A 27,360-nucleotide genomic window follows, 5' to 3' on the forward strand; every position below is an offset into this window, starting at 1 on the left:
GTAGGCATGCAGGTAGATATGTAGGTGCACTTGTGAGCATGTGTGTACATATACAGATGTATAGGTAGATTTGTAAGTGCACTAATAGATAGATCTCTACCTAAGAGGCATGGATATAGGTGCAGATGCAGGCAGACATGTAGACATGTACCTATGGCAGCATGCGGAGGGATATGTAGGCACCACGCAGCTCCGCACGCAGCCTGCATCAACGACTCTCACCTGCCAGTCTCTGGCCGCTGCCCACTTGCAGTGGGTGGGGGCAGAGGAGTCCACCAAGTGTCCCAGGTCTCGTCAGCATAGTTGATGACTCTCTTGGTCTGATCCACAAGGCTGAAACACTAACTTTTTCATTGCTGTCCTGTCACCTTGTCACAACACATGCCCCGGTGGGATGGAATAATAACGCTCCGTCTATGGCGAAGGCTTAGGCTTTGCAGAATTGTTTGGGGTGAGAATGAGGCAGCCCTGATCCCCCATGTTCATTCCTCTGTCTCACTCACCTTGAGTGTTTGAAACCAGAAATGATTCTAATTCAGACTTGCAATGTGATTGTAATGGACAAAATATTGGCCTTGGCTTGGAGTGTTCAAGTTACGTCCAATGAGAAATAAAATACATGACTCTCCCTCTCTCTTCTAACTGCATCATTGGATTCCAGCAATTGAATGTTTGTGAAGGCTTGGCAGGGAATTAAAATCTATTTCAGCTGGCAGAAGCTCCGAGGTGCGGTATTTCTGGCCTATGTATGGTTGTATTGAAGGGAGAAGACGCACAGTTCCTAGAGGTGCCACATTGGCTACTCATTCATCTTTGAGTTTTGTGGTTGGACCAATTATCTCAAGCTCTAGTGTAAACCTCGTTAGAGGAAAAACACAATGAAAATGTGTGTGTGCATGTGTATGTGTGTGGACGCCTGTGTGTGTGTGTGTGTGTGTGTGTGTGTGTGTTGTTAAGCACATCTCAGAGATGCTTTCTAGATGGCATCTATTCCAGGTTTATCTGTTTGGGAGATGATAAATAGAATTCTTAATTATTGCATTATTCTCTCTAAATTCCAGATCATTAATATATTCTACAGAGGTAACTCTAGATGGATAATTAAGTAAATCATCTGGAGAGTCGAACAATATAGACACAAAGTCTGCACATTTCAGGTGGAGCTATTAAAAACACCAAGGTTTTTAGGGACTGGCTGTGTCTGGCCAGAGTTAACCAAGCTAGGTTTATAACAGATTTGCTTTGGCTGTGTATTAAGCAGTTAGGGCTGCTTTCATACAAATATATTCTACTGTGTTTTCCTTGGACTGTGTTTTATTTTCTTATTTTTGACAGAAATATGGGTACACAGACCTCAAGAAAAAGCAGGGGTGCAAAAGTAATGACGGCCAGCCATCAGCATCAGCCTCAGAACTGAGGGTGACCAGGGTTGGTGGGGAATGACCAGAGACACCACGGCTCATTGCTACCACATGGGAAGGTATCCAGGACTGCCAGATATTTCAGGAGGAGCCAGAAATCTCGATTTACTGGTGTAAGAGGGTCCCACATTTAAAATGCAAGAGGAGTGAACGTCACTGGAATTGAGATAGATGAAGTACATGTAACTGGTTTAGGGCTGGAAGAGGAAAGAAGAGAGACCACGCGAATCTCTGTTCTAAGTCTCCCACTCAGACCTCCCACACAGACCTCTGTGCTCTCAGTGCTCATTGTGTGTGAGAATTATCTGCAAGAACTCTAGAAAGTCTCGGAGCCCTGGGCCCCACCAGATCAGCTGCATGCGTGGGTGCCGTGGGAGCCCGGATGCTGGGGAGGCCGGATTTCAGCCCTGCTCCCCTTGGCCAAGGCCTTGAATAGCAAACCTGGAAAGTCAAACCAAATCCATCTACGACTGGGTGAGACTCAGGTGAAGGGTTGTCAAGTTATCTGGTGATTCTGATGCAGCATTAGGGTTGGGAACCCCAGTAACATTTAAATTACTTGAGCTCTTCAGTTGCAAGTTATTGAAAACAAGCGAAAACAAAAAGACTAAATAAACATTCTCCACACACACACTCACACTTCTCGTAAACAGAATTTGGCAAGATAAGCCCTTGCTGGTCTGGGAGCTGGACTTCTTTATAGCTCTTGAGGGGAAGGAGAGGAGGTGCCTGCTGCTGAGTGGAGACCCTGTGGGCTCACCCATGCCCTGACCTGACCTGCTCCCGGCCCTGGGTTGTGGGCGAAGCTATAGCCTCACACTTCATTTTGGGCCAAGGGTTAGGTGAGGTAAATAAAGGTCATGGAACATGACTTGGGATATCTGACTTATTCCTAAAGTGTAGTTGGAATAAAGCAGGAAGAAAAGAATATAGACATTTGGGAACGGACATGGTTTAGGGAAACATTTTAGGTATTACAAAATGTGCAAAAAGATGTTTGTTTTGCAATTTATGTTTTCAGGCTGGTGTGAACTAAATACAGATTGACAGCTCTGAAGAACCAAGAGTGGTCAGAAAAACAAAAGTGTGGTGGTAGCTCTTCACCTACTGGGAGTTAAAAACACGTGCCGCGGGTGTGAGGAGAGCTTGGCATGATTCCACAGAGGAGGAAGAAAAAAGGAAACAAACAAACAAACAGATGAAAGGGAATTTGTTGAATTTACAATGAATTGGAGTCTTTCTATTGTACTAATTTAAAAGTTAATATATCAGCTTCAAATTTTTCATAAATTGTGGTAATTTCCAAGAAGGTCATATATATGTTTCTTGGTTTGCTTTGCGAAAGCACTCAATATAAAGAATCCATTCCATTACTTTTTATGTATTAAAATCTCTCTTAAGCATCTGACTATTTCATAATTTATAAGCTAGTGTAGACTTTTGAGGCAAGCATTTTCTTTGAAAAGATACAGACATTATCTCAGATTTGGCAAAAAAAAAAAAAAAAAAAAAAAAAAAAGGATGTACAAACATCCTACAGTTGGCACTGCCTTTCAAAGCACATCCAAAAATGACCCACAGCAAAGTGACAATGGTAATATTTGCTCACATCACATGAGCAGGTCTGAGTAGCCAATGACCTGTGTCTGGGTTGCTGGTGTGATGTATTACAGTTTCTACAATTTGCTGCAGGCAGAAATCTTAATTAAGGCCTTTCCTAAAGAGTGACCTTCAGGGAGGGCATTACTGAATTGGTGTGAAAATAGACAAGTGGCCAAATTGCCCTGGTGGGACGGTGGAGAACTTGGATATCTCTCTCCCACCAAAGAATGGGCTGTGCTGGATATAGGCCAGGCTGCAGGATCAATGATCAATGATCAATGAGCCCTGCACCCCATGAAAGAGCCTAACACTGGGGAGACGTGAAAGGGAGGACTTTTCTTTTTGGCGAATGCACGTCCGCTCCTCACACTGGAATATTCTGCATCTCCCTGCATGCATATCTTCTCTGTGAATTCTGGGCCTGCGCGAGTCTGGGAAGAGCAATGCTCCCTAACAGCATACGTGTATCTGTGTTTCCTCGGGGGAAAACGCTCGCATATCTGCGGTCCTTGACGATACCGTCTGACAGGTTTTAGAAGGAGATGGTTTCTTCTTGGTCAGCAAACCAGGATGAGATGGGAACACATTCCGATCTGATCAGGGAGACCTTATACAGTGTTTGCCCTCCTTTTTGAGAGAAAATGGAAGGCATCCTCCACTAAGGTGAAGATGGATTGTGCAGCTTCAGGGGGCACAGGCTGCTGGCCGGGTGCCAGCAAGCGCGACTGCGCACCTCGGATCAGTGAGGCTTGCTTCTGCCAGATTTCTCGCGGCTGTGTGAAGTATTGCAGCCAAATGTCTCTCAATTTGCTCATTTCTTGGCCAAAGTTACTCCTTGATACTTAAACTCTAAGACATTGATCAACTTCTCATGCACTTGTGGAGGCCCACGGATGCACCTGACCTTCCCTTTCAGCAAGGCGTGACCGTGCCTCTCTGGGAGCTTCTGCACTCAGGGCAGTGGATCTACCCAAGTCGACTGGTCACAGTTCTCAGTATCCTCTGGTCTAACATTTTCCTGTGAGTCCAGAGGAACAAATACCTTCACAGCCGCCACTTAACGTGTTGCCCATTAGTAGCAGATCCACAAGTTTCGAGCTCTCTGTTTGCATTAGCAGAAGAAAAACAACAAAGTCAATCTCAGAGTTTTTTAAACCACTGGGAAAACTATAAAGATGGCAGATGCTTTTGAGTAACAATTCTTAGGCAGAAGACACCACGGTTATTTCAACCTGCCTGGTCTTTAGGTAAGACGAACTCTGAACTTCTCAAACCAGCACTTTCTGAAGCCTAGAAGAAGAATATGTAAGGAAGAAGAGACTCCAACACAATTGTATACAAGAAATGCTGGATGAGGGATCCTAATAATTAGCATATTAGGATCAAACACTCTTGGGTGTCTCTCTTGGGTGAAATATCTGGTGAGCCTGAATGAGAGGGTGTCAAAATACTGTGGGATATTTAAATTAAAATGTCTCCATATACCACATACTTTCATATCATGAGGGCCTGTCTAGGCAAGCTGCTGCTACAGGTGCACGGACAACAAAGACCTCAGCCTTGCAGCTGACTGACAATTTTGTGATAAACAGAAGCACACGTTAGCTGTCAGGTAAGTGAGCCTGTGCAAGATGCTGTCATCAGAGAATACATGAAGAACCAGGAGGCCCAGGAGAAGAAGCAACACTAACAAAGGCCTAGGAGAAGAAGCAAGCCTAACGCCAGCCCCTTTAGTGGAAGGCTTCACCCAGGACTTGCCTTGGGAACTTGCCCTGGAGGAAGAGTAGGATTCCACCACTCAGAAAGGCAATAATGGGATGATAATAGCAGGCAATAGTATACTATAGATTATATGGAAATAATTATTAAGAATAGTAGGTTAAATGTTAAGATAACCTTATATCTGTAAGCACTTAACTGTTTACAAGGTAAGTTCCAATATATTAATTCAAATGACCACTGAAAAAATCCTCTGAGGTTTCTTTTACTACTGCTTTTAATTTTTATTTTAATTTAATTTTGTTTTTCTGAGACAGAGTCTTGCTCTGTGGCCCAGGCTGGAGTGCAGTGAGACAATCTGGGCTTACTGCAACCTCTGCCCCCTGGGTTCAAATGATTCTTCTGCCTCAGCTTCCCCAGTAGCTGGGATTACAGGTGTGTGCCATCCTGCCCAGCTAATTTTTGTATTTTTAGTAGAGATGGGGTTTCTCCATGTTGTCCAGGCTGGTCTTGAACTCCTGACCTCAAGTGATCTGCTCTCTTTGGCTTCCCAAAGTGCTGGAATCACCCGCCTGAGCCAAGACACCCAGCCTGCTATTGTTTTTTTAAATAAGCCATTAAATGGCTCACCCAAGACAATATACACATGAAAGTAAGAATCCAGAGCTGAACTTGGTTCTCTGTTTCCAAGGACCATACCCCTGTTGTCTCATGAACTACATACGTCAGCAGATAGGATGCCATGTCTAAGCCTTACAGGATTACCATGCTGAAGGAAGAGGACCTTGAAGTCCACATCATGGCAGGTGCTTCATATCTGTTAGGAACAATGAAAAAGTAACTGGCCAGAGGAAATGCCTTCTGCAGTCCTCACAATTTTATAATTTCTTTTTGTTTATGTATTTATTTAATTGTTATTATTTTTTAAGAGACAGACTCTTGCTCTGTGGCCCAGGTTGAAGGGCAGTGGCATGATCAGGGCTCACACAAGCCTCAACCAGGCTTAGGCAATCCTCCCACCTCAGCCTCCCAAGTAGTTGGGATTACAGGTGTAAGCCACCACACCCGGCTAATTGTTTTTATTTTTTGTAGAGACAGGGTTGTGCCACGTTGCCCAGGCTGGTCTGGAACTCCTGGGCTCAAGCAATCCTCCCATCTCGGCCTCCTAAAGTGCTAGGATTACAGGCATGAGCCACCGTGCCTGGCCTATTATTTCTTTTTAGGAACCATTTTGAAACCTTTTATTTAACTGGAGTTTTACAATCTTACTGACACCTAGCATTTGTGTGCCTACAGAATGTTAAGAAATCCTGATAACTCAAAAAAGCCCATTCTTTGTTTCACCATTTTGTCAGCTCCAGAGTCATCCTGCCTGACAATTAGCAGGGCTAATTCATAAGGAGTCCCAAACCAAAACACACTGTTTTTGTGGGAAATTAAGAATGGAATAAACAAAGTCAGATGTAATGAGCCCCACAGTCTGGAGAAAATCCTACCCCTAGACTTGACAATGAGCCTGCCATAACCTACCTTTCTTTATCTTTTTGTGTATACATGCTACCCCTCAACAAGGCAAGGAGCTTGTCTGTAGCAAGATTTCAGAAAAAAAGAAAAAGAAATCAGAGTGGAAAGACCTTTCTGTCTCTGCTGTTCATGGCTGAGTGATTCGCCTCTTTGAGTTGTAGTTTCTCCTGTTAAAAAGTAGATAAATTTCCCTTGCTTGTCTAACTGGATTGTTGTAAAAATCAAAGGAGATAAGACAGCAGAAAGCTACCTCTAATTTGTAAATTGCTACAAAATGAGAGTTATTGTTATGTATCTCTCTTGGCCTTTAATAGTTGTTGATAAGATCATTTTTGTGATATAAGCATCACTCATTTGTTCTATAACTCTTCATTGAGTTTCTGCTTTTTGATTTAGGGAACTGAGTAGTGGGCAAGACAGGGAAGCATATAGTTTAGTGGCAGAAGGCAGAGTGAACCATCAATAAGTGAATAATAAGCGCCACACAGAGAAGTAAAACTAAGTAATGGGATGAGGATGAGAATGGCTGGGGGAGGGGCTTCAGAGATAGGGATTGTTATGTGTTCAACGGTGTCCCACCCAGAAAATACATGTTGGTGTCCTAACCCATGGGACCTCAGGATGTGACTGTGTTTGGATATTGGGTCCTAGCTCGTTAAGAGGAGACCCCACTGCGGTAGAGTGGGTCCATGGTCCAGTATGTTGGTGTTCTTATCAAAGAGAGTCATGAGGGGACACAGGAGAGTACCATGTGACGCTAAGGCAGAGATTGAAGGAGCAGGAAGGATCATCCCCTGCAGCCTTCAGAGGGAGTGCAGTCCTGCTGACACCTTGATTCTGGACTTCTGGCTTCCAGAACTATGAGAGGATGGATTTCAGTTGCTTTAAGGGCCCAGGTTTGCAGGACTTTGTGTTGGCAGCCCTAGAAGGCTAATGGGTGGTCCAAGAACACCTGTCTACAGGTGCAGCATTTCACCTGGGACTCGACCAAGGAGGGAGGCAGGGATGCAAGTCAGGGAGTGTCCCGGGTGCTGGGGGACCCCGGCCTTCTGAGCCTCACAATCAGAAGGTGGGCAAGACAGCTGGAGGGGAGCAGGTAGGGAAGGAGGTGGGAGACGAGGCCAGGAGGGAGAGCAGGGCTTTGTAGGGGGAGGTGATGTGCTTGGACTTCATGCCAAGTACCATGAGAGGCCTGGGAGAGCTTTAAACACAGGTCGCTGCTGACACGGAGCTCAGGCCTTGACGCGAGCATCTAATCCCCACGCACTTGCCGAGCAAGGCCACATGAAATGCTCCCAAGAAGGACTGTGACTTTAAAACCCTAAAAGGGACAGGTCACAGCACATTTTTAAAGTTTGTGACATGACATTTTCTGTTGCTATTCAATAGTTGTAAAAATGCTTCATCAGAACTTTTAAAGCATGCAACAGCCACCACCTAATGTACACTTCGATTAAGTCAGTGAAATTGGCTCCAGACTCAGAAATCAAATCAGGATTCCAATTTTTGGCAACATAGTATCTATCATAGTATTTTATTTTTGCTATTGGATAATGGAAGTATTTATGCTATTTATAAAGTATTAGGTGGTGCAGGTTACAGAAAAATTTAAATTCCTAATTTTTAAGTGCTAATTTGCAGTCAGTAGCTTTGTTCCATCTTTTTGTTTATTTCTTTGGGTATATTTTTGTATTAAGTAGATGTAATTTAGTTTCAGACCATGATAGATTCAGGTCACAATAATGAATACATAAAGATTCAGAGGATAAAATAATGGCAAATTGGTCTGTTTCTCTGTGTGCTACAAAGAATGAACTAACTAAGGAATCAGAAAGTGCAAGTTCACACTTGATTCATGGTCCTCTTGCTGATCTCTGTGAACCTATTTCCTCAATTAATTAATTCTTTCCTTAATTTACCAAGTGTTTGTTCGTTGTTCAGTGCTGAGAGGACCATACTATAAGACTGGTGTGATCCTGTCTTTAATCTGCAAAGTAGAGATGGAATCCAAGCATTATTATTCTAGGCACAGCATAATATGGCATTCTTTTTTTTGAGATAGAGTCTCGCTCTTTCACCCAGGCTGGAGTGCAATGGCATGATCTCAGCTCACCGCAACCTCCGCCTCCTGGGTTCAAGCGATTCTCCTGCCTCAGTCTCCTGAGCTGGGATTACAGGCGTGCACCACTACGCCTGGCTATTTTTTGTATTTTTAGTAGAGATGGGGTTTCTCCATGTTGTCCAGGCTGGTCTTCAACTCCTGACCTTGTGATCCACCTGCCTCAGCCTCCCAAAGTGCTGGGATTACATGTGAGCCACCGCACCTGGCCCATAATAGGCCATTCTTATGCCAAGTATAGTACCTGGTTTACAAGAGACCAGAATGATCCATTTGCATGGTTTCTTACTCAGGACACTAATTTTAGGTATTCAATAGAAAATTTAGCAAAATCACACACAGGAATAAATGTTAAGTATATTTTCCTCCAATTTTTCTCCTATAAATAGACTTTAAAATTATGAAGGAATGAGCCCATAGACAATATCCATGTCTCCTGAGAGGTAGCTTTGGGTCTGAGGTCAATCAACTACTTTTGATTGAATAGTGTCCTGTCTGGATTTCTGTTCTTTATTTACTTTGAAATACGTAAATATTTGCATAGATGGTAAATGGAAATGCTGTACTTGTTGGTGAACCTGTTTGATTACTAAAGCCATAATAATAACACCACCAGCTATGAATGCTAAGCAAAAATGACCCTTTGTTCTAATTTTTCAAATCTATGGACTACAACAGCACTCTTGGGGACAATAACCCACACAATAGATTAAAAGCCTGTTAAATGTTATTTTCAGCTTGGCAGAACATCAACTGCTGAGTATCCTTTAGCTCCACTTTTATTTTGAAGTATGGCAAACTTACTATATCCAGGTGACAACAGTAACATGTCATTTTAGAGTGATTAAATAATTGTACAAATAAATGGAATTAGGCTTACTGTCTGGCTCCAAAATACAAAATTCAGGTGGAGCCAAGGGGTGAGTTGTGGGGGTCTTTGACCTCCCAAACGTTTACTATGTGCTCCAAACCTCCCTCGACAAATGTATAATCTAGTAGAAGTACACCTGGTGGATTAGTGCAGCTTCAGGATGAACCATCTCCCATTCTCCAAACCTCCCTCGACAAATGTATAATCTAGTAGAAGTACACCTGGTGGATTAGTGCAGCTTCAGGATGAACCATCTCCCATTCTCCAAACTACAGTCTGTCCTACTTTGAAAATCTGGAGCTATCTCTTGCTAAAAACATAAAAGATTTAAAGATTTTTCTAGGTTTTCTCTTTTTTTCTACTTTAAATTCTCAACCAAAACAGAGGCATAATTTATATATATGTTTTAGTAGGAAGTCTCGGATTATCTCCTAATTTTAAATAGTTTGATTCTGGTTAAAATAATTTTTAGACCACAGTTTACATGATTTGGCTGATTGGAAAATTGCTTTTTATCATAATTAGTAGAAATTGGTGAACTGAACTCCTTTAAGTCTGCTACAAAACCAACCTTGCAAGAATATTTCTTCCATTAAAGCACATGGTTTTAAGAGAATTACCAATAAAAAGCAACCAGTTAGAAGATTCATGCTGGAGGAAACATTCAAGTTGTATATCGTATACATGCAAGGTATAACAAGTAGTTCACGTTCACATTTATTTACAAAACTCCTCAGAGGGTTTCTGCTGTGCTAAGGACAAAAGGAGAGCTCATAATTTCTAAATTTAATAAAAAATATCATAGAGGTTATTTTGCCAAATGAAAATAAATCTAATACAACACTACTATGCAATGGGTTTAAGCATTTATACCCAGGTTGATGAATAGAATTCCAGCCCAATGCTACATTTTGGCAGAACATAGTCTTAGAAAAGATTTGGAGCTGCCTCCAGTCTTTAAGATGGTAAGCTTTAGAGGAGCCTTAGAAATATTCCATGCCATTAGTTAGAATATGATGAAAAGTACAAACATTTCTAGTCATCATGGTTGTCATTATTAACATGATTGTCACCATACTTATTAATATAATCATCACCATCATCATAGTCATCATCATCACCATCATTATTACCAACATCATCACCATCATCATCATCATTATCATTGTTATCATCATCATCATTGGTATAAACATCATCACCATCATCATCACTGTCATCATCACCACCATTATCATTGTCATCAACATTACCATCATCTTCATCACCATCATTATTATCATAATCACCTTCATTAGTATCAACATTATCACCACCATCATCATCACTGTCATCACCATCACCATCGTTATTGTGATCATCACCATCATTGCCATGATTATCATTGCTATTGTCATCATCATAACCATCATTAGTATCAACCTCATCATTGACATCATTATCTTCATCATCACCATCACTATTATCATCGTTATCACCATCATCATCGTCATCGTTATTATCGTTATCTCAGTCATCATAATCACCATCATTACTAACATAATCATCACCATCATCATCATAGTCATCATCACCATAATTAGTATCAACATCATCACTATCATCATCATTGTCATTATCACCATCATCATTGTCATCAGCACCATCATCATCAACTTTATCATCATCATAGTCACCATCATCAGATCAACATCATCATTAGTATCAATATCGTCACCTCCATTATCATCATTGTCATCAGCACCACCATCATCGTCATCATCACCATCATTATTACCAACATTATCATCCTATCTTCATCATCATTTAGTACCAACATTATCATTAGTATCAACATTATCACCACCATCATCATCATTGTCATCACCATCATCATATCATTGTCATGATCACCATCATCACCATGATCATCATTGCTATCATCATCATCATAGTCATCATCATAACCATCATTAGTGTCAACATTGATGATACTAATCAATCAACCATTATCATAATTTCATCATCATCATCATCATATGGTTATCATCATAATCATATTCATCATAATCACCATCATTATCAACTTAATTATCATCACCATTGTCATCATCACCATAATTAGCATCAACATAATCACTGTTATCATCATTGTCATTATCACCAGCATCATCATCACCGTCATCATCATCATCACCACCATTGTCATCATTATCATTATGTAACTTAACTTTCCTCATACGGAGAGCAACGCACACTGGGCTATGAACAATAGGGAAATTACTGTGTACTTTGGCTTCTTAGGCTGAGACATTAAGTAGAAACAACCACATATTAAGAGGTCTTAGATACATATTTATATCACCATGACCCAGTGGCAAGGACCTGGAATGCAGACTCAGAGGACCTTAGTCCAGCCCTGCCTCTAGCTGGACCTGTGACAGTGACAGTGACCCTGTCACTGGCTTTTGAATCTCAGGTATGCCCCTTAAGTTCTATAAGCCTAAGTCGTCACATCAATGAAATGGGATAATAATAATAACACTTGACTAAGAAGTTATTGCGAATGTCACACAATATCCTTACTAACATCTTCATTTTGCAAGGAGAAAACCAAGCTTATGAAGATTAAGTAATGTATACAAGGAAGCACAGATGTTAACTGACGGAGTCTGAGTATGAACTGGGGTCTTTTTGATTAGAGAATTCGTGCCCCAAACCACTTGTATATACTGCCTTCATCATATGAAATATTGCACATTTAATAGTGTTCCTCTCCATTTTTAGAGACTCATCAAAAATTTCTAAATAAGTTTGTGGAAATATGCAGAAAACACATGTTCATTTGAGACAAATTTTAGAGAAAGAGCTTTTTGAAATAAAGGCTAATTTAGAAACCATTTTCTAATTCATCAGTTCCTCTCAGTTGTATTAAACACTTATTGTTCTCCTTTCTCTTATAAATAATTGATTCAAAACTATTTATAAATTACATATATATGTACACACAGACACACAGGCACAAGCATCAGTTATGCTTTTTATACGCTAATCGTAAATCTCTTCAATCTGAAATTATATTTCATAAAGAACTTGTTCTGAGGAAATAAAATTATATATAAATGTCACTTCTATTTTCCAATCATTTGTAAGTTAATTGAGGGGGTCTCACATACGTTCCTGAGATATCTGCAGAAGTAACCACTTTAAAGTATAAATTCCATAGAATTTGAAGGGGGGTGGAGTTTAATGTTGGTTGATGAGGTGGAGATGACTTCCTGGAGGGCATGGAAGTTGAGGCATGGAAGAGAATGTGTCTGGGTAGGATGGGAGAGAATAACTCAGTTTTAGAGGTAGAGAAAATGAACATTTCTGGGTGGCAAAAATAAAAAAATCTCATTAAATCAAATATTTGTGTGTATATGGAAAAGCAGAAACTCTCATTCAGCGCTTGTGGTGGTATAAGTCAGTAGATACCTTGGAAAACTGTTTGGGCTGGGCATTGTGGCTCACGCTTGTAATCCCAGCACTTTGGGAGGCTGAGGCAGGTGGATCACCTGGGGTCAGGAGTTAGAGACCAACCTGGCCAACATGGTGAAACCCATTTTTACTAAAAATATAAAAAATTGGCCAGGCATGGTGGCAGATGCCTGTAATCCCAGCTACTTTGGGAGGCTGAGGCTGGAGAATCACTTGAACCCAGGAGACAGAGGTTGCAGTAAGCCAAGATTGCACCATTGCACTCCAGCCTGGGCAACAAGAGTGAAACTCTGTCTCAAATAAATAAATAAATAAATAAGTAATTTTTTTAAAAACAAAGGAAAAGAAAAGAAAACTATTTGGAGTGATCTCATATGTGTGAAAATACACATGGCCTATGACCAGGTAATCTCACTCATACATTTATAAACAAGAGAAACTCCTAGGATACAAAAAAAATTATTGTTTATAAAAACCAAAAGTGGAAATCATCCATCTATGTTAGAATGAATAATTTTATGTGTTCAAAATTTTAATGTGTTCAAAATATAATAAACATGACACATGCAGTAACATGGATGAATTTCACCAACACAATGGTGAATGAAAGACGTAAAACACAGGTTACAGACATATGCTTTTGTATAAATTTCAGAAATGACCAAAATCAAAAAATGTTGTTTAGAAATACATCACTGACTCATCACTTACTCATCATTCATTCATTATTCACTCATCACTCACTCATTATTCACCTGTTACTCACTCATCATTTATCATTCAGTCATTACTCATTCATCACTCAACACTCACTCATCACTCAACACTCATTCATCATTCATCACTCACTCATTACTCATTTATTACTCATCATTCAGTGTTCATTCATCGCTCACTAATCACTCACTCAATACTCACTCATTACTCAACACTCATTCATTACTCATCATTCACTCATTACTTGTCATTCACTCATTACTCTTCATTAATCATTCAGTCATTACTCACTCATCACTCACTCAACCTTCAACACTTATTCATCACTCATCACTCACTCGTTACTTATTTATTACTCATCATTCATCATTCACTCATCACTAATCACTTATCATTACTCAACACTCATTCGTTACTCATCATTCGCTCATTACTCACGCATCATTCATCATTCCCTCACTGCTCACTCACACTCACTCATCACTCAACATTCATTCATTACTCATCACGCATTCATTACTCACTGAATTAACCATTCAGTCATTACTCACTCATTACTCATCACTCACTAATCACTCACTTATTACTTACTCATGTATCAGTCATTACTCACTCATCACTCACTCAACACTCTATTACTTATTACTCACTAATCACTCACTCATTACTCACTCATCATTCAGTCGTCAGCCACTCATCACTCACCTATCACTCACTCATTACTCACTCGAACTTATTCATCACTCACTCATGTCTCACTCATCACTCACCACTCACTCATCATTCATCACCCACCACTCATTTTTACTCAACACTCACTCATCATTCACCACTCCCCACTCATTCATCACCCACCACTCACTCATTACTCGTCACTCACCCATTAACCATCATTCACTCATTACTCACTCATAATTCATTCATCACTCATACGCATCACTCACTGCTCACTCATCACTCACTTATTACTTGTTACTCACTCATTACTGACTTATCATTCCCTTGTTACTCACACATCACTCACTCATCACTTAACACTCATTCATTACTCATTGCTCATTCATCATTCATCATTTAGTCATTACTCACTTATCTCTCATCACTCATTCATTACTCATCACTCACTCAACACTCAGTCACCAATATAGGTACCTCTCTGACAACATGAAGAGGTGATTTTGATATCTTTTAACCCTTAATCAGCTATAAAATGATAGCCCACAGGTTGCATATGAACTGCACAACGTATTTTATTAGGTATCACTTGCTTTGTGAATTTTTTGTATAGTTCTACACAGAAAAGCTAGATTCAAGAGTTCCTTTGAAGAGTTGGAGTTGTTTGTCAGGCCTGGGTCCCTGCTTCTGAGCAGTGCCTCCCACTGAACCCAGCACAGAAGTGCCCTGTTCACATCATCCCACCCCTGTTCTTGTTTAGGCACCTATCGTCTCACCCCATGTGTAATGACCTGTCTGTTCTCTGTTGTTATTTCAGTTTTCTCCCTGAACTCTAAGGACATTTAACCTAAGTGTTAGATGAATCAAAGTGCTGCTGTGTTTTTCTCTGTCTTTGGAAAGTTATAGAAGGTAGAATCGACATGACTTTGAAGCAATTATTCCAGTAGAAATTCTGTTTTCATAGCTGCCAAAAAGGGCCGCATGACAAAAACAGTGGCAATTCCCAAATGCATCTTGATACTTCTAGGTTGATTCTAAATGATAACTTATTTACTAACATAAAATAATAATTTAGTTAATTATATTTTTAGTTCTTCATAAACACCTACAGCACAAAAGGGTAAAAATAATTTTGGGGTGAATTGTAGCAAAGAAAATTTTGATTAGGGCAATAAAAGAGAGGTAAAATAGATACACAGCAAAAACATTTAATCTCGTCCAGCTGTTATATGTGGGCAGCATATTTAGAGAGGGGCTTCCTAGCTGCCAATGCAAAGAAATTATTCTGACCTTTGCAAGATTCACAATAATCATGGGATAAAAACAAAACACTTGTTCTGGAAAAGCACTGTTGTGCTGTCCCTGAAACTTAGAGTCATATTCTCTAGTGAACCTTTTAAAATTTTACTTTATTTTTATTTTTGAGAAAGAGTCTTGCTCTGTCTCCCAGCCTGAAGTGCAGAAGCCCAATCTGTGCTCACTGCAACCTCCATCTCCCAGGTTCAAGCGATTCTCCTGCCTCAGCTTCCCAGGTAGCTGGGATTACAGACATGCACCGCCACGCCCAGGTAATTTTTGTATTTTTAGTAGAGACGGGGTTTCATCATGTTGGTCAGGCTGGTCTTGAACTTCTGACCTTGTGATCTGCCTGCCTCAGCCTCCCAAAGTGCTGGGATTATAGGCGTGAGTCACCACGCCTGGCCTCTAGTGTACCTTTTTAAAGAAGTGATGGGTAGTGTGTTTGGGCAGCTTAAACATTCCTGCAGTAAAAGGGGGAGTTTAACTTGCTAGCTATGTAGGGAAACAGTTTTGAGTCTCCTGGAATTGTACACAGAATTTGGTGTGCATGTATACATGATTTTTCTAGAGTTAAATATCCAGAACTTTCTCCGGTTTCTCAAAGGCAGCATTCTCCTCAATGTGCCACACAGCCCAGTTGTATCAGAAGCACACAGGGAGCTTGGTAACTTGCAGAGTACTGGGCCCTACATGAATCAGAGTCACTGGAGGTGGAACTCAAGAATCTGCATTAGAATGGCTCTTTCTCTCTCTTCCCCCACAACATGTACACAAACCAATTCATGTGTCTGTTTATTACCATTATCTTTAATTCAATTAAAAATGAAAAATAGCAAAAATCAATTTAGCAGAAAGCAATTCCACAGAGGGGCCCAATCAAAACAGCTCGAATATATTGCTTGCCAGTAGCCTGTTTTGATCCAAGGGTAAAATGTAAACTAGCCAGGGGAATTTATGGACTTCATGTCCTTCAGCCAATCCTCCATAAATATCATTTCTCCCCACTGGGCATTTCAGGAGGATTAGAAAACAGAATTCTTTTTTTATTCACTGACAAGAACCTGGAGGGCAGAAATTCAGTGTTTCAACTAAGGGCAAAGCCATTTGATTCATTAATCAACTGGGCAGAGGACAGGATTAAGGTTTTATTCTCTTCTTTCGAAGAACTCTGCCTGGCTGAAGGGTCACCACTGCACCCGGTACCAAAGTAGGTCCATGGATGTTACCTGTGGGAATAGCCTGGTGAGATATGAAATAAAAACTGCAATCGTGAGGAAACTTCCAGAACATTGAGGCTGATCACTGACCACCAGGTAAACTGGCAAGGAAGGATGCCACACAGTGTCCACCTGGGTGCCATCAAGAACGGACACAGTAGCTGTTGCTTTCACAGCGAAAGGAGGCTTCTGGTTCACCAGCCTCAGTGGGGGCCTGGCCCCTCCTGCACCTGCTGCCCCCGGCGGGGCTCTGTGATGCTACATCTCCCACAACTGTCCAGCCAGCCATGCTGAAGACGCCTTACTTCCTGGAGCATTTCTAATTTTAAGTTTTGTGCACCCACACCAGTAAAGAAGGTTTAGTTCTGTACTCTGGAGAAGTATATGACCGTGTGCTCACAGGCAGACCCACACATCCTTGGTCTCTCAAGAGCAATAAAAGGTGCTTTTGCAAACTATAGGCCTCCTTCAAAATCCTGAGATTCCCAGCAAGGTTTTGGGTCACCCCTCCCAGGCTTGAATCAGTGACACGGCAACCCATGGAAGAAGCAAATCTACTAAATTTACTTGTGTTTGAAGAGGAGTTAAGCTGCAATAAAGGAACTGTCACCCACTTGCAGGGGCCTCAGTCCTGCCTCTGTCAGGGCCTCTGGCCTGTGGATGGAAGTCTGAGAGGGTGTCACTTGGGTGCATGAGCTGGGCCTCAGGGTGAAGTCCAGGTTGTGTAGTTTAAAACATCCATTTTCTAACCTGTGTTACTTTAATCTTTATTTGTTTTCTCACAACACTTAGATGGAAAAAGAAACGGGATCATGTTGTCTGGTTATTGCATTAAAAATCTTTAAGCATGCAGGAAAGAATTATTTTTCAATAAATTTTGGTAAGATGTCTGCATTTCAGAGAGATCTTGGTAATAGCATGAGCATATGGTGCCATTTATTTTCTGTCACCGTCTTATTCATTTCCTTATTTTTTGTGGCAATCTAGCATATTATCTTAATTATGTTTTAAATAACTTTTGGAGAAAGCATTAAGGAATAGCAATGAGATTAACCCTAAACAAACGTATCATATGCACATCCAAGGAAAAATCCAAAAGAATACAGCAGCTATCTCCACTATTTAGAGCTTTACTCAGTAAATTATTTTCCTCAAAATAACACATACATATTTAATTTTTAGGAAGAGAACCAAGGATTATGCAGTATCAGGCTTTCGTGAAGGGATTTTTTGTTGTTGTTGTTCAGTCTGTAGCCCAGGCTGGAGTGCAGCTCATTTCAACTTCTGCCTCCCAGGCTCAAGCGATCCTCCTGGCTCAGCTTCCTGAGTAGCTAGGAAAACAGGCACACGCCACCATACCCAGCTATTTTTTTTTTTTTTTTTAGAGATGGGGTTTTGCCATGTTGCCCAGGCTGGTCTCATACTTCTGGTCTCCAGAGACCTCCTTGTGCCCCCAAAGACCTTGATAAGTCACAGGGAAGCACAAAAGCAGTCAATTCCCTTCCAGCCCCCCTTTTAGCACCTGTGAGCCCTTCACATTCATTGTATCATTTCCTTTATACAGCACGATATAGATCTTGGTCAGCAAATATTTTCCATAAAGGGCCGTGATATGGTTCTGATCTGTGTCCCCATCCACATCTCATGTTAAAATGTAATCCTCAGTGTTAGAGGTGGGGCTTGGTGGGAGGTGACTGGATCATGGAGGTGGATTTCTCATGAATGGTTTAGCACCATCCTCTTGGTGCTGACCTCGTGATAGTGAGTGAGCTCTGGCTAGATCTGGTCTCTAACAGTGTAGCCCTGCCCACTCCCCGCCCCCTTGCTCCTGCTCTGCCATGTGACATGCCTGCCCTGTCTTCATCTTCTGCCATGATTGGAAGCTTCCTGAGGCCTCCCCAGAAGTCAAGCAGATGCCAGCTTCACGCTTCTTGTACAGCCTGCAGAACCGTGAGCCATTTAAACCTCTTTTCTTTATACATGGCCCAATCTCAGGTATTTCTTGATAGCAATGCAAGAATGGCTTAATACAGGCCAGAGAGCAGGAGTTTTTGATCATTCAGCCTCTTTCCCAATCCTTCACTCTGCCAGTATTTCATGAAGCAGGCACAAATGACATGGAAGTGGCATGTTCAGTGAACTTGGATTCCATCGCTTGAACTGGCTCCTTCACTTCCATGCTGAGGTCCTGGATCTGCAGCTCCAACCCCCTTTAAATCCCTCAACATGGAGCCCATCGCTTCCAGCAGCAGCTCTCACACTGCGAGCTGGCATGCTCTGTCCCAGGCAACACTTGCACACCTTTCTTCACAGCCCACAAGCCAGTCCTACTGTGTTCTCCCATGAAGCCAACACTTTCATTTTTCCAACACTCAGCCCACCCCTTACTTTTTCCCCTCTTTAATGGGAAATAATGCATCTGGCGCTGGACATCTGAGTGTGTCTGAGTACACGTCTCATTGCAGACATGTGTGTACGCGGGCATTATGTAGCCAGCCCGGCCCTCTTAGGGGGTTTTACTGCAGACCCCTGACTCGGCTGGCTGTGCACTGCGTGGAGCCCCACGTGCGTGGGCCTGGACATTCACATGGAGCTCCTGCCGTGGTGGTGAAATATTGTGGACTGCTTGGCTGACTACATGGGTCAGTTGCTGCAAAAAGCCAGTCTGCAGGTAGGGCAGTCCAGGACCGTTTCCGTGACAAAAGGAGAAAAACAATGACCTTGAAGTAAAATTTGTATAAAGCTACATGTTTTTCAATATTTAAAAAATTGTTAAAAAGTATTCTTACTATTCATTTTTTGCTATGAATATACAAGGGGGTAGTTGTTGCCGGCTTCATGCTGTGCCTGGCACTCTTTTTTGAAATTGCTCTGGACTGAAATCCCTGAATCTGGGACCCAGGTTCTAGGAATGCAAACACACACATATGCGTGTGTGCGCACACACACGTACATATACACAGAGACACACACACGACACACACAGACACACATGCACATGCAATGCACACACACACACACATGCACACATGATGCACACACAACACACAGACACAGCCATACATGCACGACACACAGACACATGCATACAGACACACACGGACACACACAGGACACACACACATGCACACACAGACACACACACGACATAGACACACACACATACAGACACACTGATACACACAACACACACATGCACACACACAGGCACTGACACACACACAGAGACACACATGCACACACAGAAACACACACACCAACGACAAATCAACCTCACTGTGTGCCTTGCATTGCCCCATTTAACCCGCATCGTGCGTTGTTGGAAAGTGTGTATGTGATGATGATGCTGAGGAAGATGACAGCGCAGAGGGAAGACGGCACCTGCAAGGGACCAGAGGGGTTTTTTTTTTTTTTTTGCAACAAATAACTCAGATGCCAGTTTTCCTTTCCAGGGAAGTTTTATGGTTGAGTTAGCTGTCTTAGGGAGACGAAATGATTTCCCTAAGGTGTCGTCTGACTCACATCCACACACATCTTCCCTCGGAAAACACTCGTTCTGCCTGAACTGAAACCAGTGTGTCTAGCCCTGAGCCAGTTAGCCTCACCATGCCCCAGCCAGGCGCGTCAGCTGCCTCCCCATGCCCATGGTTCTGCCACTCCCGTCCCCACCGTGGCAGCCGCCTCCCCATGCCCATGGTTCCGCCACTCCCGTCCCCACCGTGGCAGCCACCTCCCCATGCCCATGGTTCCACCACTCCCGTCCCCACCGTGGCAGCCGCCTCCCCATGCCCATGGTTCCGCCACTCCCGTCCCCACCGTGGCAGCCGCCTCCCCATGCCCGTGGTTCCGCCACTCCCGTCCCCACCGTGGCAGCCGCCTCCCCATGCCCGTGGTTCCGCCACTCCCGTCCCCACCGTGGCAGCCGCCTCCCCATGCCCGTGGTTCCGCCACTCCCGTCCCCACCGTGGCAGCCGCCTCCCCATGCCCGTGGTTCTGCCACTCCTGTCCCCAACGTCTGCACTCCAGACATCTTCTTGAATTAGGAGGACTCCAAACCAGAAGCTCCATCATGTTCTATTTCTGTGTGAGTGCGTGCGTGACATCTCACAAAAAAGTAATAAATAATCTTTCAGTGTATACTTTTCCTTGACTTTTTCCATTCTTGGTATCAAAATCAGAGCACACTTTAATAATCACCTAATCGTTTCTGGTTGTTTCTCTTAAAATCTGATCATCTATGATCTGATTATTATTTTATCTGATAATCTATTATCAGATTTTAAGAGAAACAGTGCATGTGACTGTGTCTTTGGGAAGATGATGTGCATGTCCCCTATTGGACTTTTTACTGTCTGTCATGACGGTCCTTTGGAATGGTTTTCAGGTAGAAATGAATAATATTATGGTATTGGTCAGGAAGAAATTTAATGACAACTGAATTTGTTTATAAAAGTTTGAATTTTGTCATGCGGCTCATTTCAACTTCTCCTCCTGCAACCCTTCTGAAATAGAGAAATTCTGCCCATAATATTTATTATTTCTGGGGGGGAAATGCTAGAATGCCTAATGGAAGCTTCCAGATGATAAAAGTCACAGGTCTAGCAGGAAGCCCACAGGCCGTTCAATTCCCCCACTACGGTATTTGCATATTTGAGGCTCATGTTCCCAAGCTCCAGACACCAGCAAAACTCTGATTCCCCCGCTACATGTTCCCAAGCACCAGACACCTGCAAAACTCTGCAGCACATTTCTTTACACTTTTCTGTTAGTTTCAGCGACAGCCTGTCTAGGCATGCCCTTCTAGAAAGAAAACTGTAGTAATGCTAAGAACGGTAGCTCTATTTACTGAGGACCATGTGGGCTCCAGGCGTCCTGCCGACCCACTGTGCAGGGTCTCACGTGGCTGTCCACACAGCCCTGGGAGATGGAGATTCCTACTATGTTCATCTCGTAAAAGAGGAAAATTAAATGTAGGGGAGAAACTTGCTATAAGTACCCACTGTGGACTGGCTGTGGGGTCCCCCAAATTCCTATGTTGGTACCCCAACCCCAAAGGGATGGTATTAGGAGGTGGAGACTTTGGGAGGTGATTGGGTCATGGGGGTGGGGCCCGGTGATGGGATCAGTGCCCTTCTAAGGAAAAACATGAGGGCCCTGGTTTCGTCCCTCTCCGATCCCTGTCATGTGAGGACGCAGTGAGCAGGTGGCCGGCTGCAGGTCGGAGGCCAGGATGTCAGGAGGCAGGTCTTCCCCACAGTCCGGATCTGCTGCCTGGACAGTGGGCTCCCAGCCTGTGGCACTCAGGGACCAACGTCCACTGCCTAAGCCACCCAGCCTGTGCCCCGCTGCTATGGCTGCCCAAGACGGTGGCCGAGACAGAAGCACTTCTGAGTCCTAGGGTGTTACTCACTGATTCTTCCAGTGGCTGTCGAGTGACTTCCCTATAGGAGGGCAGAGCTGTGATCAATAAATACGGAAGCCAGGAAGACAGGAGTTGACGCTGCTACAGAGGAAGGAAACAGAGTGGGCTCAGATGTGCTGGCTGTAGAAGAGGAGCTCGTTCTAGGTGAGGGAAGCTCAGGAGGCCCTGGAGTCAGGAGGGAGCAAGACCAGACCCACTGGAGAGGCTGGCATGAGCCTTGGCACCGGACAGGAAGGCCGCACCTGCCCCCTTCACCAGGCTGCATCCGGAGCTCCCTGCTATCCACGCACCCCAGCTTCTGCTCACACTGCTCTTCAAGGCCCCTCGTGAGCACACATGGCAGTCCCTTCTGAGTGCTTCCTTCACTACGTGAATCTGACGACTGCCTAGAGGGAAACGTGAGCTCCGTCTGGAGATGTTTACCCTCGACCAGGTGGCAGCTTTGAATGGCAGGGACTGGAATCTACCAGTGTAGCTCCTGTGTGGGCACTGGCTCAGGACGGGAGACAGGCCGAGTTCCAATGTCTTCCAGGACTCGGTGGAGGGGCAGGGTGCTGTCTGAAGGGGTTTCACCTGCTTGTTGTGAATCCTAAGTGCCAGATGTCGGGTGTACAGTGACTTCATTAGGCATATGCAGCTTTCCTGGCACGTACACGGGGAGAACTGGAGGAGAAGAGCTGGGAGCAGCCAGCCCTCCCAGTCCTGGATTTGACCACGGTGCCCTTCTTGCCGTCTTCTCCAGGGTGGGACAGGCAGCGATGGCTCTTCCACTGGCCTCTGGGTCCTTCAGAACTAGTAACGTGGTCAGGGCTGTTCTTTAATTTTAGGGATGTCTGGTCCAAGGTTCCACAATTGACTGACTGTGTGATCTTGGGGAAACCTCACCTTTCTAAACCTCACAAGGGAGATCACACAATTCCCGAGTGGTGCGTTCATCAGGAAGGTCAAGTGAGGTCGCGCGTGAACGTGAATTATCCAGCAGCACACGGCCAGCGAGCCCTTGACACTGGTGTTGGCGTTGGATGAATAGGATGCGTTTGAGGGCCCCTTGGTGGTTGAGAGCCCTCACTGTCACCGACCTCCATCCGTCCCCAGGACAGGCATCTTGCAGAACCTCAATGGACGTCAGTGCTGTCCCCGCAGCTGGTGAAGACACACGCTGTGGTCAGAGGCTGCGTCTGGACCTCGGCTTGGCCAAGCTATGTGTGAGCATGAAGCTTGTTTCCTTCCCTCAAACATGGGGAGAACCCAGTAAACCTGCCTGGCAGAGTCGTTGGGAGACTCCCAGGAGGCCCTTGGAGTCACTTGCCTACATTATTGTTTTCACGCTGGCTTCTAAAGAAGTCGTGTTAGCTGGGCGCGGTGGCTCACGCCTGTCATCCCAGCACTTCGGGAGACCAAGGCCGGCTGATTGTCTGAGGTCAGGAGTTTGAGACCAGCCCAGCCAACATGGTGAAACCTGTCTCCACAGAAAGTACAAAAATTAGCCGGATGTGGTGGTGGGCACCTGTATTTCCAGCTCCTCAGGAGGCTGAGGTGGGAGAATCGCTTGAATCCGGGAGGCGGAGGTTGCAGTGAGCTGAGATCACACCACTGCACTCCAGCCTGGGTGACAGAGCGAGACTCCATCTCAAAATAAATAAAGAAGGAAAGAAGTCGTGCTTATTCTGTCAGTCCCTAAGAAATCAACCTTGATTTTAGTAGACACTGGAAGGCTGCAGAGCTCCTGAAAGCCCAGCCGTGAACCCAGGCTCTGCAGAGGCCTTTCCTTCTCCTCTGGCTTCAGGTGAGAAGTCGTCTGGCCCAGCGGTCCCTGGGCCTCAGCATGAAGGCTGGGGAGCTAAGCGAGGAGTTTGGTGCCTTTCTTGAAGAGGAGTCTATGAATAGATCCTATTTTGTAGCATCTGGGAGGAGCCGGTCCATCTATAAAAACCTCGATAATCGTGCCTCGTTTCCCGCTTTCACTGCGTGCCATGCCCTTGGTGATTAGCGTGTTTTTCAGACTAACAGCAACAGTATGTTGAACCGAATGCCACCTCCTGGGTAAAATGATCAATCTCTTTGACTTCTGCAGTAAACACGTTCCATCGGGGGGTCACTAATATGCTTTTATGACCTCACTGTCGGAGATGATACCATTACCAAGCTTGATAAACCATTCTTCAGAGGCTTGCTTTTAATTTTATTTTTTATGCAATCATGGGGACTATAACCAATAAATTTAGCTCGATGCTTTCTCACTATTAACTAATTCTGAAGAAGCCCTCGGGGGTTCGTCAGGCACAAATCCTTCAAAGAATTTGTACAGGATATTGGAAATGATATTCACCCGGGGACAGAGGTTTAAGCCCGAGCTGCTACTGTTTTCTTTGCCATTAGAGTTACAACTTGGCTAAATGTCATTTAGTCAAAATGCTGGATTCTGCAGGATTTGCAGATAGGCTTGACTATTTGTCTTTAATAAATTCATTGACTCACAGAAGAGGTATTAGATTATTTGTTTGAGAAAAGGATGTGTAAGTGGCACCAGACTGCTGATGTGCAGTTTCTCATTAGGTCCGTGCAGGCTCAAAAGTGCTCAAATCCAAATTAAGCTCCAGAGCCTTTTTGGAAAACATTGTAACAGCTGCGAAATGGAAAGGGGAATTCAGATGAGAGCCTGGCTAGGGATCTTATCTTAAAGGGGCATCAGCTAAAGCCATGTCTGTGGTACAAAACCATGGGCCTGGCTATTTTCTTCTTTCTTTATGTCAAGGAGGGAGCTTCTTAAAATTATGCTTTAATGCTTGCATTGCTTCTGAGGTTCTGACGTCTTAAAATCCCATTTGCTTCCCTTTCTTTCTCTTTCTCTTTCTTTTCTTTCTTCTTTCTTTTTTCTCTTTCTTTCTTTTCTTTCTCTCTCTCTCTCTCCCTCCCTCTCTCTCTCTCTCTCTTTCTTTCTTTCAACAAGATCTCGCTCTGTTGCCCAGGCTGGAGTGCAGTGGCACAATCTCGGCTCACTGCAGCCTTGAGCTCCTGGGCTCAAGTGATTCTCCTGTCTCAGCTTCATGAGTAGCTGGAATGACAGCTGTGTGCCATGATATTCAGCAAATTTTTTGACATTTCTTTAGAGTTGGGGTCTCACTATGTTGCCCAGGCTTGTCTCAAACTCCTGAGCTCAAGCAATCCTCCCTCCTCAGCATCCCAAAGTGTTGGGATGACAAGGGTAAGCCACTGTGCAGGCACCAGAAGTGATTTCTGGCTGTTGTTTTCAACCACTGAGGACACCTATTGCCGAATGATTATTTTCAAACCAAAGCTAAAATTTGAAAGGTGTCTTAAACTAACTGTGGGAATCATTTCTTGGTTGAATTTCATATGCATACATCTATCTGGAGACCTTGGAGATGAAGGATAGAATCAATGACACCTTAGAGTCCTTTGTGATTCTGTCGTAATTATCGTAATTACTGTGAATCTCAGACTAATGACTCCCCCACCCCCTACAGTCCCTTCTTCACTGGAATCTAGCCTAAAGCCAGGCTAGAACACTGAAAGCTTTTGCCACAAAACCAGTAATCATCAAATACCATTATAGATGGAACTCTCAATTCCAAAGCTCTCTCTGTCTCTCTCTCTTTCTTTCTTGACGCTGTCACCCAGGCTGGAGTGCACTGGAATGATCATGGCTCACTGCAGCCTCAACCTTCTGGCTCGAGTGATCCTACCACCTCAGCCTCCTGAGTAGCTGGGACTATAGGTGCATGCTACCATGTCCGGCTAATTTTTAAAATTATTTTGTAGAGATGGGGTTTTGCCACATGGGCCAGGCTGGTCTTGAACTCCTGGGCTCAAGCCTTGGCCTCCTAAAATGCTGGGATTACAGATGTGGCCACCGGGCCTGGCTCCTGTTCTATTGCTTGTTTTGATCCATTTATTTTTGTGCTGCTGGGGTGGGTGGGCGTATTGGGTGGATGCACTTATAATATTGTTAAAAGCTAAGGTGAAGTGCTATGTTCAACGGATAGATTATGTATCAGAATGCCTTTTTTGTTAAAGCAATACATATTTATTGAACACCTACCCCATGGTGGGCTTTGATCTCATGCCTGGAATTCAACAGTAAACAGAACAGGGGGACTCTCTTTCTTCAGGTAGCTCCTATTCCAGTGAGGGGAGACATGTGTGGGCTGTGCCAAGGGGAGAGAAGTTACATGGAGAACAGAAAAGCAAAGTCAACGAGGTAGGGATTCCTGTGGAATGGGGAGTGGGGGCAGTGTCCACATTTGATGCTACATCTGTGAGCCCGGTCTGAAAGGAGTGAAGAATCAGCCGAGGAAGAATTGGCTGAGCACACATATGAGCCATTAATGCCACTACACTGGATACCAAGACATGGAGCTGTCTACACTGGATACCAAGACCTTGATGGTGTCTACACTGGACACCAAGACGTCGATACTGTCCACACTAGATACCAAGACTTTGATACTGTCTACACTGGATACCAAGACATGGATGCTGTCTATACTGGATATCAAGACATGGATGCTGTCTACACTGCATACCAAGATGTTAATGCTGTCTACACTGGACACCAAGACGTCAATGCTGTCTACACTGGACACTAAGACATCAATGCTGTCTACATTAGATACCAAGACTTTGATACTGTCTACACTGGATACCAAGACATGGATGCTGTCTACACTGGATACCAAGAAGTTTATGCTGTCTACACTAGATACCAAGACTTTGATGCTGTCTACATTGGATACTAAGACATGGATGCTGTCTACATTGGATACCAAGAGGTCGATGCTGTCTACACTGGATGTCAAGACATGGATGCTGTCTACACTGTATACCAAGATGTTGATGCTGTCTACACTGGACACCAAGACGTCAATGCTGTCTACACTGGACACCAAGACATCGATGCTGTCCACACTAGATACCAAGACTTTGATACTGTCTACACTGGATACCAACATATGGATGGTGTCTACACTGCATACCAAGGTGTTGATGCTGTCTACACTGGACACCAAGACGTTGATGCTTCTACACTGGATACTAAGATGTCAATGCTGTCTACACTGGATACCAAGACATTGATGCTGCTATGCTGGATACCAAGATGCTGATACTGTCTACACTGGATACCAAGATGCTGATACTGCTACACTGGATACCAATACATCAATTAAGTCTACACTGGATACCAAGACTTTGATGCTGTCTACACTGGATACCAAGATGGGTGTTTCACGTTGGCCATCTAATTCTCAAAGCAACAGAATGAGGTCAGTATCATCATATGCATTTCCTAGATG

At 43.6% G+C, this 27,360-nt stretch overlaps 2 protein-coding genes across 3 annotated transcripts in view; both read right to left on the reverse strand.

Moving 5' to 3' along the window:
- ADARB2 (adenosine deaminase RNA specific B2 (inactive)) overlaps window positions 1-27,360 on the reverse strand; it is a 568,492-nt gene that overhangs the window by 319,856 nt on the left and 221,276 nt on the right. The gene's annotated exons all lie outside the window — the stretch shown is intronic.
- On the reverse strand, window positions 20,996-27,018 carry LOC117974478 (uncharacterized). The gene has a single exon (XM_034929863.3). It carries the CDS (start codon window positions 27,016-27,018, stop codon window positions 26,401-26,403), a length of 618 nt encoding a protein of 205 aa, XP_034785754.1. The 3' UTR covers window positions 20,996-26,400.

Source organism: Pan paniscus, chromosome 8, assembly GCF_029289425.2.
Source record: "Pan paniscus chromosome 8, NHGRI_mPanPan1-v2.0_pri, whole genome shotgun sequence".
Lineage (NCBI taxonomy): Eukaryota > Metazoa > Chordata > Mammalia > Primates > Hominidae > Pan > Pan paniscus.